The 16,667-nt window shown below is 45.9% G+C and overlaps 1 protein-coding gene across 7 annotated transcripts in view; it reads left to right on the top strand.

The window, feature by feature from the left end:
• DISC1 (DISC1 scaffold protein) overlaps window positions 1-16,667 on the top strand; it is a 406,407-nt gene that overhangs the window by 52,095 nt on the left and 337,645 nt on the right. For all 7 annotated transcript variants that reach the window (XR_002726289.2, XM_023191797.3, XM_023191798.2 and 4 more), the window contains exon 2: window positions 15,508-16,487. Coding sequence is in view for 6 of the 7 variants with exons in the window: in XM_023191797.3 (XP_023047565.2) it covers window positions 15,508-16,487 (980 nt within the window). In the remaining variant the exon portion in view is untranslated. The remainder of the gene's footprint in view (window positions 1-15,507; window positions 16,488-16,667) is intronic.

The following is a 16,667-nucleotide window of genomic DNA, read 5'->3' as shown; positions in this document are numbered from 1 at the left end:
AGGATTGCTTCATTTATTTCAAAATAAGCTGTGTACCAAGAAAGCTCTATTCCCTCAGCAAGAGCTAGCTCCAGTTTTAAAGCTAATTCTAGAGAAAAACAGACTTATCTAGTTTGTTTTAGCTATTAAAGACCCTTTTAAAAAAGAAATAGGCCCTTGGATGTTGCCAGGGGTTAGAAAGCTAGCCCAGAGACTGAGAAGGTAAACAAAGAGGGAGGGGAAAAACTGATTTTGAGTGTTTAGAGTGTGTGAAATGTCATTTTTCCCTTTAACCTCTCCCTTAAGGAAAAGGAGAGATTGTTAGAGTAGTGTCTGGTCACGGCGCACACATTTGGAAGGTTTTTGTAACTCTAGGGTAAAACACAGATCTATTAAAATTTTCATGAGTTTCTTATACTTGTCAAAAGTTGCCTACAGCTTAGATGATATTTTCCTGATGGTTTGTAAATTTCTACTGACTTCTCTGTTTTTCTATTCACCCACACCCATTTATTTTCTCTTTACTGCATTTTACTCTCTTAGGAAGATAAAACAGAAAAGCAAAACAAAACAAAACCCCCCAAAACCTAAGTCTGAAGCGGACCATTGAATAATATTACTTTAACTGATGAACAGATTTTCCTCCCACAAAGAAGGAAAAAGGGAGAAAATTCATAGCTCTTCTCTCTTTTTAAAGACTGTGCTGGAAAATTCCAAAATGTTATCGGAATAAAGGAATGACTTCAGGTGCTCAGAACAACTTGGGGAAAGAAACTAAAATTTATGGAGCAGGTGGGATTATCCCCATTTTACAGATGAGCAAACTGAGACCTGGACAGGCTAAGTAACTTGCTAAGGATCACCCAGATGAGAACTGACCGAATTAAAATCCAACACTTTGTGCCAGGTGCGGTGGCTCATGCCTGTAATCCCAGCACTTTGGGAGGCCGAGGCAGGTGGATCACCTAAGGTCAGGAGTTCGAGACCAGCCTAACCAACATGGCCAAACCCTATCTCTATTAATAATACAAACATTAGCCAGACGTGGTGGCATATGACTGTAATCCCAGCTACTTGGGAGGCTGAGACAGGAGGATCGCTTGAACCTGGGAGGTGGAGGTTGAGCCGAGAGCGTGCCATTGCACTCCAGCCTGGGTGACAAGAGCAAGATTCTGTCTCAAAGAAAAAAAAAAAAAAAACAACAACCAAAAAACAACACTTTGATTTGCTGTAAGACCCTCTCTGTGAATATTAAACTGGTAAACCTCATACATAATGATGAGATTAGTCATCTACAGAAGTAACTCAGGGCTTGTGTGTAAACATCCTATGCTCCAAAGTGACTGCAGTGTAATCTCAGGAAGGCAAGACTGGAATGAGATCATAAATAAAAAAAATTGACATCTAATACATAGTATTGGTCTTGTCTGAAGAAAGACTGCTATCAGAGGGGGATGGTCAGTATGGAATTGTACACAGGAGGTCAAAGAGGATGAATGTGTTATTTATACCCACCAGAACCCAGGGAAGCATGGTGAGAAGCAACAGGAACTCTTCGGTCTGGTGGGCAGGTGGGCAGCTCCATGTAGTGGAGACATTTGCTTCAACTATTATGGTTGACATTAGCGGCCATAAGATCATCTATAGACTGAGAGGAGGCAGTGTGGACAAGTGCCTCAGGGCACAGGCTCTCTAGGGGAGCATGAGTTCATGTTCTCCAATCTTTCCAACTACCATGCGTGGAAGATACTAAAATGAACTTTCCCCAGATGAGAAAACAGGCATGGTGAAGTTATGCTTGGGTAAGTCAAAGAGGGGTAGAGATAGGCTTAAGCCCAATCCAACTTCAGAACTCTCTTGACTATGTTGCTCTGTTTCTCTCTCTCTCTTTTTTTTTTCTTGAGATAGAGTCTCGCTCTGTCACCCAGGCTGGAGTACGGTGGCGTGATCTCGGCTCACTGCAACCTCTGCCTCCCGAGTTCACGCCATTCTCCTGCCTCAGCCTCCCAAATAGCTGGGACTACAGGCGCCCGCCACCATGCCTGGCTAATTTTTTGTGTTTTTAGTAGAGACGGGGTTTCACCATGTTAGCCCGGATGGTCTCGATCTCCTGACCTCATGATCCGCCCGCCTCGGCCTCCAAAGTGCTGGGAGTACAGGCGTGAGCCACCGTACCCGGCCACGTTGCTCTGTCTCTTAATAGTCTTGTCATTCCTGGGGTGCTGCCATGTGTTTTCTTTTCTAATGCATAGCTGATCGTGAAGATGGGTTCACACGGGTGACTTGAATTCTAGGAGCCAGGCAATGTCACAGCTTCCTGGCCAGTTTGTGCCTGTTGGGAGATTCCCCATCTTTGATGCCTTTGACTCTCAGTCCCTGAAGGACACTCACTTCCCTGGCAAGCACTGCCTTGGACTGCATGAGTGATTTTCTATTGCTTGGTTTCCGACCGGGCAGGCACCTAGCTCCATGCTGGTCTGTGCCTGGCTGAGATATCTAAGAGCAGCTCATTGCCATATTCTGAATCCCAGCCCTCAGGGGAGCAACCAGCACCTCCGCTTCCTGCCTCCTCTGGCAGATGGCCCTGATCTGAGAGTTTAAGTGGTATCTATCAGACAGGAGTGATTGGTAGAGAGAGTAGCACCTCATTTTAGTAATTTAAAAATCATAAAATATGCCACTTTGGATACTAAAACTTTTAAGAGGCATTTAATAAAAATGTTTAGTTGCTTTCCACAATGAGAAAACATTGTTATAACTAAAGCACACTTCAGATATTTAAGCATTAAAGCATCCCCGGAGACTTACTCTTAACAGTAAAATGTATTGCTTTGTTCAAGATGATTCTGTAGTGGAGAGGCATTACAGAGGCACGAAGAGACAAGAATTCTTTATAATTACTGTGCACTGTTTGAATGTAAATGAGTGCTTGAAAACAGTTTGCTCTCTTAAACATCCTAAGTTTTCCCACTGTCGTCTTCCATAAGGTATTAATTGGTTTAAACAGCCTCTTTATTAGTAGGCAGCACAAAGGTTAACTTGAGTCCAGCCCATGTCTAGTTATCATCAACTCCAAATGCTAATGCTGTTTGAATTCATCAGACAGAATTGAGCTTTCGGTATGTAGTCATGGCCTCTTAAAACTTGCAAGACTGGGTGCAGTGGTTCATGCCTGTAATCCCAGTACTTTGGGAGGCCAAGGCAGGTAGATTACCTAAGGTCAGGAGTTTGAGACCAGCCTGGCCAACATGGGGAAACTCCGCCTCTACTAAAAATACAAAAATTAGCCGGGCATGGTGGTGCATGCCTGTAATCCCAGCTACTTGGGAGGCTGGGTCAGGAGAATTGCTTGAACCCAGGGGGCGGAGGCTGCAGTGAGCTGAGATCGTGCCACTGCACTCCAGCCTGGGCAACAGAGTGAGACTCTGTAAAAAAGAAAAAAAAAAAAAACTTGGAAACTATATATAGTGTCTCTATATGAAATAAGGCTAGAGAAATTTTATAAAAGAAGGGTCCTCAAGTATAGATAAAAGACAACTGTATTCTATTATAAATGTTTTCTTATATCTCAGACCCAGGTAAGTTACAGGTCATGCTCAGCACCTGCCCCTGTGCATATAGCAGCAGGTCATTGTAACATCAGCTTATTGAGAGTGTGGATCACTATAACATAGGAGTCGTGTTATGCTGGTTTTTTTTTTTTCCCTCACACCCGTGCACTACATTCCAACACTAAGATGTGGAAAAAAATTACTGAATATCCCCTTGTTTTTTAGTAAGACCATAGAGCAGGACATTTGCAATTTTATAATGGTTTGATTTTTAAGGTCAGGCATTTAAAGTGGCACAAAGCTTTGATGTGAGCTTACATTCTGAGTATTATAAACATTTAGCACAAAGTAAGAACTTACTTAAAAGAGACTCCAGCTTCCAGGGTGCTGTTTCTGTGTGAAATACTGAAAATTTGGGATCATTTTAAAATAAACACATGTCAAAGTTGGCATGCAAAATGGGGCATTTAGAAAGCCATGAAAATAAGGCCATGCATAAAATATGGCATTAAAAAGGTAACTGTGAACTTTAGAGATGGACAAGCATGAAAGAAGCTATCTTTTGCTAGGGTGGATAGGAGAGTTTGCAGCTCTTTGCTGCAAAAAATAAGAGCAGAAACTTAAAGTTGTTTAGTTGTTTTGAAATAACAGCTACGCAGAGGGCTCCTTCTGGTTCATCCATATTTTATTAGGGCAGCAGTTAAAAAATTCATTAGAGACACCCATCTGTAGCTAGCAGCACTCTTGAGGAGGGCTCAGATGGCGATCAGATTTTGGAGTAGCACTTTACACTAAAAGAAAAAGACAATTGTTTAGGAGAATTAATAGCACAGTGGAGAGAGGCTGCTTGATGCATTTCAAAGCATACCCTTCCACATGGTTTATGAATCTTTTGCTACTGATTTCCTCAACCACTTGCTTTGGTTGGGAAAGAGAGATCCAGACATAACAAGGAAAGAAAAATTGGATCAGAGAGTTGAGACTGTATTGGTCAATGGAGAACATAGATCGAGTGTCTTTGTGATCCCGTGGTGAGCTCTCGTGTGTTTGTGTGTGTGTGTGTGTGTGTGTGTGTGTAGATCATGTTGTTCTCCCAGGGAACTTCATCAGTACAAAAAAGAGCTTGTGGTCAGAGCTGAGGCTGCCCTGGTTTACCTTGACCTTGAACGCCACCTCCCTCGTGGTCAGGTCCAGGTGCCTTTGCCTCATCTTTATTTATGAATTGAAAATAACTCTAGTTATCTCTAGGGGAAGAGACCTCTTCTCTACCCTCCTAGGTTCCCTAGCTGGGTCTATGAAATTCTATTTTTTCTTTTGAGAAAGAGTTTCACTCTTGTTGCCCAGGCTGGAATACAACGGCACGATCTTGACTCACTACAACCTCCGCCTCCTGGGTTCAAGCGGTTCTCCTGCCCATCCCTCGATGTTGTAATTTCATCAGTCTTGGTTGTGGTCTGGACCTCAGAATTTTTAAAAGATGCCGCCATGAATTTTATTTTATTTTTTTTGAGACAGAGTGTTGCTCTGTTGCCCAGGCTGGAGTGCGATGGCATGACTGTGGCTCATTACCTCCTTGCCTTCCCGGGATCAAGCTATCCTCCTGGGCACATCTGGGATGCATGTAATTTGCCTGTATTCTGTGACCAACCCCTCTGTGACCAACCCCTCTGTGACCAACCCCTCCTGGAATCCCAGTGTGGTTTCCTTGGGTGATTTCTGGTCATTTTTTTTTGCAAGCCCCCTTCTTCTTTCAGGATTTGCTTTCTTAGGCGACCTCATTTAACCCTCCTGGCTTTCCCACTTGCATGGCATGTGTTTCCAGCTCTCTTCCCTGTGGCCCAGGTCCTGCCTTGGCCCTGTCCTCTGGGTCCCCACCTGTAAGCCACCCTGGGCCTGTTCTCATCCCATCGTCTGCCTCATCCTCCACAGCTGCCGCACTCTCTGTACCCAAGTCCCAGTGGTTCTGAACTTCTTCAAGCTGGCTGCACTCAATGCTGCCTTTCGCACTGTGCTTGCTGTTCCCTCCACCGGCAATGACCTCACCCTCCTTTTTGGCTTGAGAAGCCTCAACCTGCCAGTTCGCTTTCCTGGCCTCCTGCAGTGGAGTTGCTCACAGCCTGGTCTGCATCTGCTTGTTGACATGTCTGTCTTCCCCAGGGAGCCATGAGGTCCGTTGAGGACAGGGACCATGACTTTGAAAAATTAATAATTAATTTTTAGAGGCAGGGTCTTGCTAAGTGGCCCAGGCTGGAGTGCAGTGGCTATTCATAGGAGCAATCATAGCTCATTGCAGCCTTGAAGTCCTGGGCTCAAGTGATCCTCCCGGCTCAGTCTCCTGAGTAGCTGGGACTACAGTAGGGGCATATATGCACCCAACTTGAAAAAGTATTATCAAATATTTCACAGTTATGAAAATTGTATTTATATATAATTATGTGTTTAATATATAATTACACATAGGTTTTATATGTGCTGTTTGAAAATAATACAATCAGTACCTATGTAACTACCACTTAAGAAATGGAACATTACCCTTGAATTACTTCATAATTGCATGAATTTTTTCCTATGTATTGTTTGAGAATAATACAGTAGACACCTGTGTAAATACCAGCAGGCTTAAAAATGGAACATTGCCCTCGAGGTCCCTTGCACATCACGTCCTGTTCCCTGTTAAGACTGGTTTATCATTCTTTTGCTTTTGTTTATACTTTTAGCACGTATCTAACTCCTGTGCTAAAAGACTGTTCCAAGCAGAACAGTAATTCCAGTTTCAGTTATTCTGGGCTGAGACTGTAGATAATTAAATAAAAAGCCAGTTCAGTGTGGGATTCATCCCTTCCGACTGTGAGGCTGTTGTAAGGAAGTCGTGCCTGTGGGAATGCCACCTGGGCGTCAAACCTCTAGCCTTTGGGTGATCAGGAGGCTGACAGGAAAAACAGCGACAGCGCTTTGCCTCTGGTGGAACTCCTGGTGGCCTGCAGACCTGTTGGCATCTGTACCTGCAGTCCACTCAGCTTTCCAGATGACTGAAATGCCCCAACAGGGTAGAGTGGCTCGCCTCTCCAAGAAAGAGCAGCTGGTAAATAATCATGTCTAGGAAAACAATCCACCTTGCAAAGAGACGGATGGTATCTGTTGGTGAATGTGATGGCAGCAAGCCCAGTGCAAGATTCTGTGGCGATTCCTTGACTGACCTGCTCGGTTGGCGGATTTTGAAAGGGAGTGGGAAGGACTGCTTCACTTGCATAGAACTCTCCCTCTGTCTCGCTCCATCTTCATATCCATCCATGTCTACCTTTCTCTTTGTGTATATGTGTTTATAAATAGTTCATACGTATATTTGTGTATAGACATATACACATTTGGATTTATATTTGTATACATTTTGTATTAGTCAGTTTTCATGCTGCTGATGAAGATATACCCAAGACTGGGAAGAAAAAGAGGCTTAATTGGACTTACAGTTCCACATGGCTGGGGAGGCCTCAAAATCATGGCAGGAGGCAAGAGGCACTTCTTTATTTTCTTTTATTGTATTTTATATTTTTTTGAGACAGAGTCTCGTTCTGTTGCCCAGGCTGGAATGTAGTGGTTCAATCTTGGCTCACTGCAACCTCTGCCTCCTGGGTTCAAGCGATTCTTCTGCCTCAGCCTACCAAGTAGCTGGGACTACAGGTGTCTCCCATCACTCCCAGCTAGGTTTTGTATTTTTAGTAGAGGTGGAGTTTGACCATATTGGCCAGGCTGGTCTCGAACTCCTGACCTCGTGATCTGCCCACCTCGGCTTCCCAAAGTGCTGGGATTACAGGCATAAGCCATGGCACCCAGCCTGGCAAAAGGCACTTCTAACCCAAAAGTTCACAATCCAAAGTCTCATCTGAGACAAGGCAAGTCCCTTCTACCCGTGAGCCTGTAAAATCAAAAGCAAGTTAGTTACTTCCTAGATACAGTGGGGGTACAAGTATTGGGTAAATACAGCTGTCCCAAATAGGAGAAACTGGCCAAAACAAAGGGGTTATAGGGCCCATGCAAGTCTGAAATCCAGTGGGTGGTCAAAATTTAAAGCTCCAAAATGACCTCCAGATCTCACATCCAGGTGACACTGATGCAAGAGGTGGGTTCCCATGGTCTTGGGCAGCTCCACCCCTGTGACTTTGCAGGGTGCAGCCTCCCTCCCAGCTGCTTTCACGGGCTGGCACTGAGTGTCTGCAGCTTTTCCAGGTGGATAGTGCAAGCTGTCAGTGGATCTACCATCCTGGGGTCTGGAGGACAGTGGCCCTCTTCTCACAGCTCCACTAGGTGGTGCCCCAGTGGGGACTCCGTGTGGGGGCTCCAACCCCATATTTCCCTTCCTCTGCCCTAGCAGAGATTCTCCATGAGTGCCCAGCACGTGTAGCAAACTTCTGCCCGGGCATCCAGCCATTTCCATACATGTTCTGAAATCTAGGAGGTGGTTCCCAAACTCCAATTCTTGACTTCTGTGCACTTGCAGGCTCAACACCAAGTGGAAGCTGCGAAGGCTTGGGACTTGCACCCTCTGAAGCCATGGCCCAAGCTCTATGTTGGCCCCTTTCAGCCACGGCTGGAGCAGTTGGGACACAGGGTACTAAGTCCCCTGCACACAGCACAGGGACCCTGGGCCCAGCCCACAAAACCTTTTTTTCCTCCTGGGCCTCCAGGCCTGTGATGGGAGAAGCTGTTGTGAAGACATTTGACATGCCAAGGAGATGTCTTCCCCATTGTCCTGGGGCTTAACATTTGGTTGTTACTCATGCAAATTTCTGCAGCTGGCTTGAATTTCTCCTCAGAAAATGGGTTTTTCTTTTCTGTCACATTGTCATGCTGCAAATTTTCTGAACTTTTATGCTCTGCTTCCCTTATATATCTGAATGCCTTTAACAGCACCCAGGTCACATCTTGAATGCTTTGCTGCTTAGACATTTTTTCTGCCAGATACCCTAAATCATCCCTCTCAAGTTCAAAGTCCCACAGATCGCTAGGGCAGGGGCAAAATGCTGCCAGTCTCTTTGCTAAAACATAACAAGAGTCACCTTTGCTGCAGTTCCCAACAAGTTCCTCATCTCCATCTGAGACCACCTCAGCCTGGACCTTATTGTTCCTGTCACTATCAGGCTTTTGGTCAAAGCCATTTAACAGGTCTCCAGGGAGTTCCAAACTTTCCCACATTTTCCTGTCTTCTTCTGAGCCCTCCAAACTGTTCCAGCCTCTGCCTATTACCCAGTTCCAAAGTTGCTTCCACATTTTTGGGTATCTTTTCAGGAACACCCCAGTCTACTTGTACCAATTTACTGTGTTAGTCCATTTTTATGCTGCTGATAATGACATACTTGAGACTGGGAAGAGAAAGAGGTTTAATTGGACTTACAGTTTCACATGCCTGGGGAGGCCTCAGAATCATGGAGGGAGGTGAAAGGCACTTCTTACATGGTGGTGGCAAGAGAAAATGAGGAAGAAGCAAAAGGAGAAACCCCTGATAAACCCATCAGATCTCATGAGACTTATTCACTACCATGAGAACAGTATGGGGGAAACTGCCCCCGTCATTCCAGTGATCTCCCACTGGATCCCCTCCCACAACACATGGGAATTATGGGGGTAAAATTCAAGGTGAGATTTGGGTGGGGACACAGCCAAACCATGTAACATTTGTATTATTTTCATATCACACATGTGGGCCCCCCCAACAATGTTCCTTCATGCACATGGATGGTGTTGAAAATGCACTTTCTGTTGGACTTCCAATTTTAGGCCAAGCTTAGGCCCAGGTTGTTGAATTAACAATGAATAAATCTAGAGAGACAGAAAGTAGAATGGTGGTTACCAGGGACTGGGGCAGGGGGAAGTGGGGAGTTAATATTTAATGGGTGCCATGTTTCAGTTTGGGAAGGTGAAAAAGTTCTTCAGGTGCATGATGATGACGATTGTATAACAATGTGAATGTACTTAATGCCACTGAATGATACATTGAAACATGGCAAAAATGGTAATTTTATGTTAGGTATATGTTACCACAATTAAAGAAAAGTAAAAAAAAAAAAAAAAAATCATAGGGAAAATGCAATGGAAGCCTCAGGAAATGGTAGGGGAGGTCAATTCCAAACCCACATACATTCTAAAATATCAGAAATGGTCAGTTAGCCAAGTAGGGATTAATTAGATTTTACACTTGCATGTTTTTGTTGACATTTCTGGGAATAAAGAGAGAAGAGTGTGATAATTCCTCTTCCATGTCAGTTCTAGAACCTTCTTTGTTCCTCACCCTGGTGCTTACATGAGTATGTACAAATGTGTGTATGTGTGTGTGTGCGTGTGTGTGTGTTTGCAAACATGGACAGTGGGTGGTGGATTTGCTACTCTATTTCTAGTATTTCTGTGCCACCTTATCAATAGGAGAGCTGTGGGATCAGGTCTCTGGATGTAACCCTGTCCTTCCTTAATTCTTCTGAGTTCAAACTGAGTAACTCACAAAATGTGTCTGCATCAGGACTGACTTGTGGCATTCATTTTCTCAAAGGGCAAAAAACCTTTTGTTTCTGGTAGAAATTAAAGATGTGTTTGAGACGGCCCTCACTTCTTTTTCACCAAATGCAGCACCATTCTTCCCTTTAATCCCATGAGGTGGTTTTATGGGGTGGCACATAATTTGGAGCTCATGGAAGGCCTAAGAACCATTAACCAACTGAGCTAACCAGGTTCCTCCATTAGTTTAATTTCAGATTGAATTCTCTTTCCTCCATGATTAAAAGAGTACATTCAATCCCTGTAACAGTTTTTGTGTGCCTGACTGACATCCCTTGCTAGATCATAAGCAGTTTGAGGGCAGGGATGGTGTCTTGTTCATATCTGTACTCCATGTATCATCTAGTGTTCAATAAGGAATTGTTTTATGGAAATGGATTACATGATTAAATTGGAAATACAATACAGGTTGATTTATTCCACCCCCCGCTTGCCTTGCTCACTGGATACTTATTACAGTGACCTGAAGGCACTTCAGAAGCCTTAAGTGCTCTCTGAATTATCGAAGGAAGATGGACTTCGGCTCAGTAGAGTGTTTGTGCTTAGTGCCTATTACTGGATTCTGATTCTTTGGAAACAAATTAATCCAGAGGGATATATTGTTTCTTTATGGTTCTTAATATTTGGTTAGCCAGAATGTATTAAGATCTTTTACCCCAACCGTGACAGATGGGATTAAAATTCCTTCCCTGAAAAGAATATATTCCTTTATGCTTCCACTATAAATTTATATGCAAGCCATGTTTTGTAAAGTTGTGTTCTTCTCTTGCTATTTGATGCATTCCCTGCAGCAGCCTCGAGGTCCCAGCATTTTCCCTTCAGGAGACCTTAGAATCACTGGGGTACAGGGCAGCCAAGTGACCTGCCCAAGCCCATGAGTCATTTTGTTTTGTTTTGTTTTGTTTTTTGAGACAAGAGTCTTCTCTGTCACCCAGGCTGGAGTGCAGTGGTGTGGTCTCTGCTCACTGCAACCTCCATCTCCCAGGTTCCAGTGATTCTCCTGCCTCAGCCTCCCGAGTAGCTGGGATTACAGGCATGCACCGCCACACCAGGCTAATTTTTGTATTTTTAGTAGAGATGGGGCCTCACCATGTTGCCCACGCTGGTCTCGAACTCCTGACCTCAAGTGATCCATCCACCCACCTCAGCCTCCCAAAGTGCTGGGATTACAGGCATGAGCCACTGCTCCAGGACAAAAACTAAGTATCATGTTTTCTTAAACTGCATGTTTAAGATTTCATAGTTAAAAATGAATATTGTCTGACCAATGTGTATTTTAATTTATTCTCTGATATACTGTAAACTAGGATTGTTTTAGGAATTATAAAGACCTCAGGAAACTTCTGTGTAGTATAAACTGGAAACAATTCATATCCACCACAGAAAATCACTAACAGTGCCGGGTGTTAACAATACGTAGAGGGGAATGAGTGATGGAGGGAATGAGTGATATGGACAATTGGTGAAGCCCTGTTAACTGGGCAATCAGGAGAAGGGAGCTGATGGGGAAGGGATTGGAAGCTGAAGGCTGGGAAGGATTTGGATAGATGAAGGGAGAGCATAGAGGGAGGGCCGGCAGGATTCTTGCCGATTGGCTGGTTAATATTGGCTTGCCCCAATTTTCCTTCTAAGCTAGGTCAACATATATTTCCAGGCATCCTATTTAGACTGTATATAGAGACCCATTGACATCTGGGTCTGTTCTAAGCTGCTGTCTTTCACTTCCCTCCAATCAGAGCTTGTTGGGCTGCACAAGGTGGAGATAGGGGTCATAGATTACCAGGGCAGGCAGGTCTGTGCTTCAGAGAGGAAGTAAGGCATGAGCACTTCCCTCTAGAATTGATCTGTTGCAGGACAAGAGGCCTTGAGGAGCAGAGACAGCTGCGCCAGGCTCCCTTTCCCTGCTCAGTCGTTTGTTCCTGGGCTAGATGGGTGGAACAAGGCATCTCTGGGTTTCGCAGATCACAGAGGGTGCAGCTTGTTTCCCAACTGGCTCTCAAAACCTGCCTGTACTTTGTGCCTTTTCTTCACCTTGCCATATGTTGCTTCCTGCCCTCTTGAACCTCCTTCCAGAGCTGATTGCACTTAGGTGCTAGGAAGGAGTATTTATCTCCAAGGTCTGAACGCATCCTAATCCTTATTGAACTGCAAGGTGTGACGGCAAGACTTGGATATGTAAGTGAGAATTGATTCTGGTCACAGGGGATGTCATAAATTTCCTCAAAAAAATAAAAAAAAATAAAAAAATAAAAAAAGGGGAAAAAAGAGTGAGAAAAAATGGCCTTTCGTTATGGGAAACTGAGAGTTTTTCCTACAGATTTCATTCCTGCCTTATATGGATTTCCTGGAATTCTTCTAGCAGATTCCAGCAGTGCCCTCCGGATCTGCCCTCTGTCCCCTCAGGGTTAGGATTCATAGTATGTGACAGTCTTTGCTTTTCGGGTCACCTTCTGGGAAGGCCAATGGCCAGGGGATGGTTTGCATGAGCCCTCAGCAGGGTGCAGAAGCCAGGTGATCCCCGTATCTCATTCCCACGTTTGGTACACACCTCTCTTATGTTTGCCCTCCCGGGCTTGTTGCTCCTGGTCCCCAGCTCATCACAGCTTCCCAGGGCCCCAGTAGAAACAAGGGTTCACATTGGGTAACCTCACTGTGCTGCAGCTGGAACCTGGCTTTCAGGACTTCAGGACCTTTGGTTGAGTGGTTTTAGAAAAGGTTACTCAGGGGCTGGGCGCGGTGGCTATAATAGCTCACAACTGTAATCCCAGCACTTTGGGAGGCTGAGGCGGGTGGATCACCTGAGGTCAGGAGTTCAAGACCAGCCTGGCCAATATGGTGAAACCCCCTCTCTACTAAAAATACAAAAATTAGCTGGGCGTAGTGGCTGGCACCCGCAATTCCAGCTACTTGGGAGGCTGAGGCAGGAGAATCACCTGAACCTGGAAGCAGTGAGCCGAGATCACGCCACTGCACTCCAGCCTGGGCAACAAGAGTGAGACCATCTCAAAAAGAAAAAAAAAAAAAAAAGAAAAGAGAAAAAGAAAAGGCTACTCAGATTGAAGTGCCCTCAGGCCTTTGAAAAGAAATGAAATTTCAAACAAATAATTTTCTACTTAGCCTTTTTCTTTTAACTTCAGAAGGGTTATCTGGATGACTGGTACTTACATAAAAAATAGTTAAAAGTCTTTTTAAACTACAGACAATATAGGTTTCACTGGACTCATTTTTCAAGATACGAAATTGTTGGATTGTTTTCCTTTGGTAATTGAAGCCAGAATTCGATGTTTTCTCTAACTTACTTTCAGATTCTTTGTTCTCCGGGGAACATTTTGCTCGCTTTGCAGGGGTTATGAGCGAGTGTCCCTGAAGGTCTCTCTCTGCCCCCTCCTAACGCCCGGCCGCCCTGTTCCGACGGCTCCCCCTGCGGGTCGGGTCCGGACACTGCAGGGAGCCTCGTGTCCTCGGATGATGAAGGATTCCTTCTGCACCTCTCATCACGTCCTTTTCTACTGGCTTCAACTCGCATGTCCTCTGTCTTGAAGAAAGAAAGAAAAAAAAAATGAAATGTTTCTTTTGCCTTCCTGTCATTTTACGCTGTCGCCCTAACTGATATACTTGGAGGCAAAAGGAATTGAAAGGGCGTGTACTTTGGAACCAGACAAGCCTCAGTTCAAGTCCGGGCTTTGGGAAACCATGATCCTGGAGTTCTGGGGCAAAGTAAGGCTTTTTGAGCTTTAGCTGTATTATTTGTAAAATGGGAATAGTACCGATCTCCTAGAGTTATAGTGTTAAATGCCTCCCTTCCTTTCTTAACTCTGACTTCCTCCACCACCACCTCATGGTCCCTGATTCCATTCCTCCCTTCCCTGCAAGCTTCCGGAATTCTGTGTGCCCCGGGCAGCATTAGCCCTTCTGGGGCTCCCCGCAGTTGGCAAGAGCAAGTCACTGTGTGAGCAAGTCTTGGGCTCTGTTATCTTCAGATGCTCAAGTCAGGAAATAGAGGGCTAGAGGTCATTGTGCTCATTTCCCCAGAGATTATCAGTGCCAACCCCACCCCTTTTAGGAGCTGACATGTGCCATGATTGTAGCTCAGTGGGATCTTTAATGCCTACTGATCTCGGCTTAACAGGACAAAGATTCCAAGACCATGTCTGTTCTGGGAAGCAAAGCAGGATGTGTGGGCCTGGAGTGAAGCTTTGTTCCACTTCTCTCCATAGGCCATGGTATGGAGTCAGGAGTTCAAGACCAGCCTGGCCAATATGGTGACTACAGCTATGTCTAGTGCTGCCTGGTTTTACTTTCATGCCTGATTTGCAATGTGGCAGGGTCCTGAGATGAGGGAGCTCTGTGTGGGCCAGTAGAGTCAAGAGACTTTGGCCTGGTCACTTGGCTACTTGCAGGGGGTTCTGGAAAGTCAAGTTCTCTGAATCTCAGTTGCCTTTAATATAAAAGGAAAGCTATAGTTTCTGGTCTGATTGATTCACATGGTCTTGGGAGGGAGTGAATGAAATTAATGTAAATTAAAAACACATTATGAGTAGCAAAATGCTATGCAATCTAAAAATAACATTTTAATAACTCTTATCATATGTGCCAGACATTGTTCTAACGTAACTCATTTAGTTGAAAGCTCACAACCACCTTATGAGAGAGCTACTGTTAATATCACCACTTTACTGATGGGGAAACTGAGGCACAGAGCGGTTAAGTAACTTTGTGGAAGGTCACACAACCAGCAAGTGGTATAGTCAGGGTTTGAACCAGGCAATGAGGAGTCAGCATTTGTTATTGTTCCTGTTCCTATAGCCTAGCTGGGAGGGGAATACAGCACTGGTTTGGAGAAGACATCAAGCAGGCCTCCTGTCATTCACTGAGTGAGATGAGATGATGGCCATACATTGCGCCGCAGCCAGCTATCCATGGTCTGCAGCAACAGATCAGTCTTGCAGGGACGTGGATAGCTCAGCTAGTGAACATTCACGTGTTGTTCAATGAATAGCTGGAGTAAATGGTTGGATCTCATTTAGAGGCATGCTCTGGCATCCCACTTTCACGTCATTTGCTTTCCAGGCCCACTCCAGGATGAGAGTACTGATGTGCCATAAAAGACCAACAGGCAAGATGTTGGAGGGTTCAGGAGCCGCCAAGGTTGTATTCATGCTGACCTGTGGGCATAGCGTACGGCAGTGCCAGTTGCTCTGCTAAACCAAGGAGCTGAGATGCTGTGTTGATTTCTACATGTTCCAGGCAAACACTTCCTGAGGATTGTCAGGATTTTCATAATGGATTGGCCCCAGGACCACTGAGCCAGCATCTATCTTTGACAGGCGTACCGAGAGATGACCTTTAAACCTAGGGATGTGCTCCAGATGCAGTTCCAGCTGGGCCAGTAAGAACTGCATGTTTATAGTGCTGTTTTCTCTTTCCTTCCCAGGCAGCCGGGATTGCTTACCACCGGCAGCGTGCTTTCGGAGGCGGCGGCTGGCACGGAGGCCGGGCTACATGAGAAGCTCGACAGGGCCTGGGATCGGGTTCCTTTCCCCAGCAGTGGGCACACTGTTCCGGGTCCCAGGAGGGGTGCCTGGCGAGGAGTCCCACCACTTGGAGTCTAGGACCAGAGAGTGTGGCCTTGACCTGAGAGGCCTCTTGGTCGGGAGCTCTGTTTCCAAGAGCGCAACAGCCCCTGCTGTGACCTCTGTGAGAGGAACCTCGGCACACTTTGGGATTCAGCTCAGAGGTGGCACCAGATTGCCTGACAGGCTTAGCAGGCTGTGTGGCCCTGGGAATGCTGGGTGGCAGCAAGAGTTTGCAGCCATGGACAGTTCTGAGACCTTGGACGCCAGCTGGGAGGCAGCCTGCAGTGATGGAGCAAGGCACGTCCAGGCAGCAGGCTCTGTGCCATCAGCAGAGTTGAGTAGCAATCGCTGCAACCCTGGCTGTGGCCCTGAGGACCCCCCAACCCCTCCTGGCTCTCGCAGTGCCTTTGCCTCAAGCTTTAGCTTTATTCGGCTCTCGCTTGGCTCTGCCGGGGAACGTGGAGAAGCAGAAGGCTGCCCGCCATCCAGAGAGGCCGAGTCCCCTTGCCAGAGCCCCCAGGATATGGGAGCCAAAGCTGCCAGCTTGGACGGGCCTCATAAGGACCCTCAATGTCTCTCTCGGCCCTTCAGTCTCTTGGCTACACAGGTCTCAGAAGACTTGGCCCAGACCGCAGGGAACAGCTCCAGGCCAGAGTGTGAGATGCATTCTTTACCGGACATGGAACCTGGTTCCTCCAGTTCTCTGGATCCCTCATTGGCTGGCTGTGGTGGTGATGGGAGCAGCGGATCGGGGGATGCCCACTCTTGGGACACCCTGCTCAGGAAATGGGAGCCAGTGCTGCGGGACTGCCTGCTGAGAAACCGGAGGCAGGTGGAGGTCAGTGTCTCCTCCACCTCTGCAGCCCGAGATTGTCGTGAGCTCAGATTAGCACTGGGCAGATGGCAGAAAATGAGGGGTTCTGGGCTCAACTGCTATCCTCCTAGAAGCTGCAGCAGCTCCTTTTGGAGCTGGCTGAACAAGGATGTTGCTACACTTCTGTCTCTTTGAATTGGACAC

The sequence above is a fragment of the Piliocolobus tephrosceles genome, chromosome 1 (genome assembly GCF_002776525.5).
Source record: "Piliocolobus tephrosceles isolate RC106 chromosome 1, ASM277652v3, whole genome shotgun sequence".
NCBI classification, from domain to species: Eukaryota; Metazoa; Chordata; class Mammalia; order Primates; family Cercopithecidae; genus Piliocolobus; species Piliocolobus tephrosceles.
This window is presented reverse-complemented; position numbering and strand designations above follow the sequence as displayed.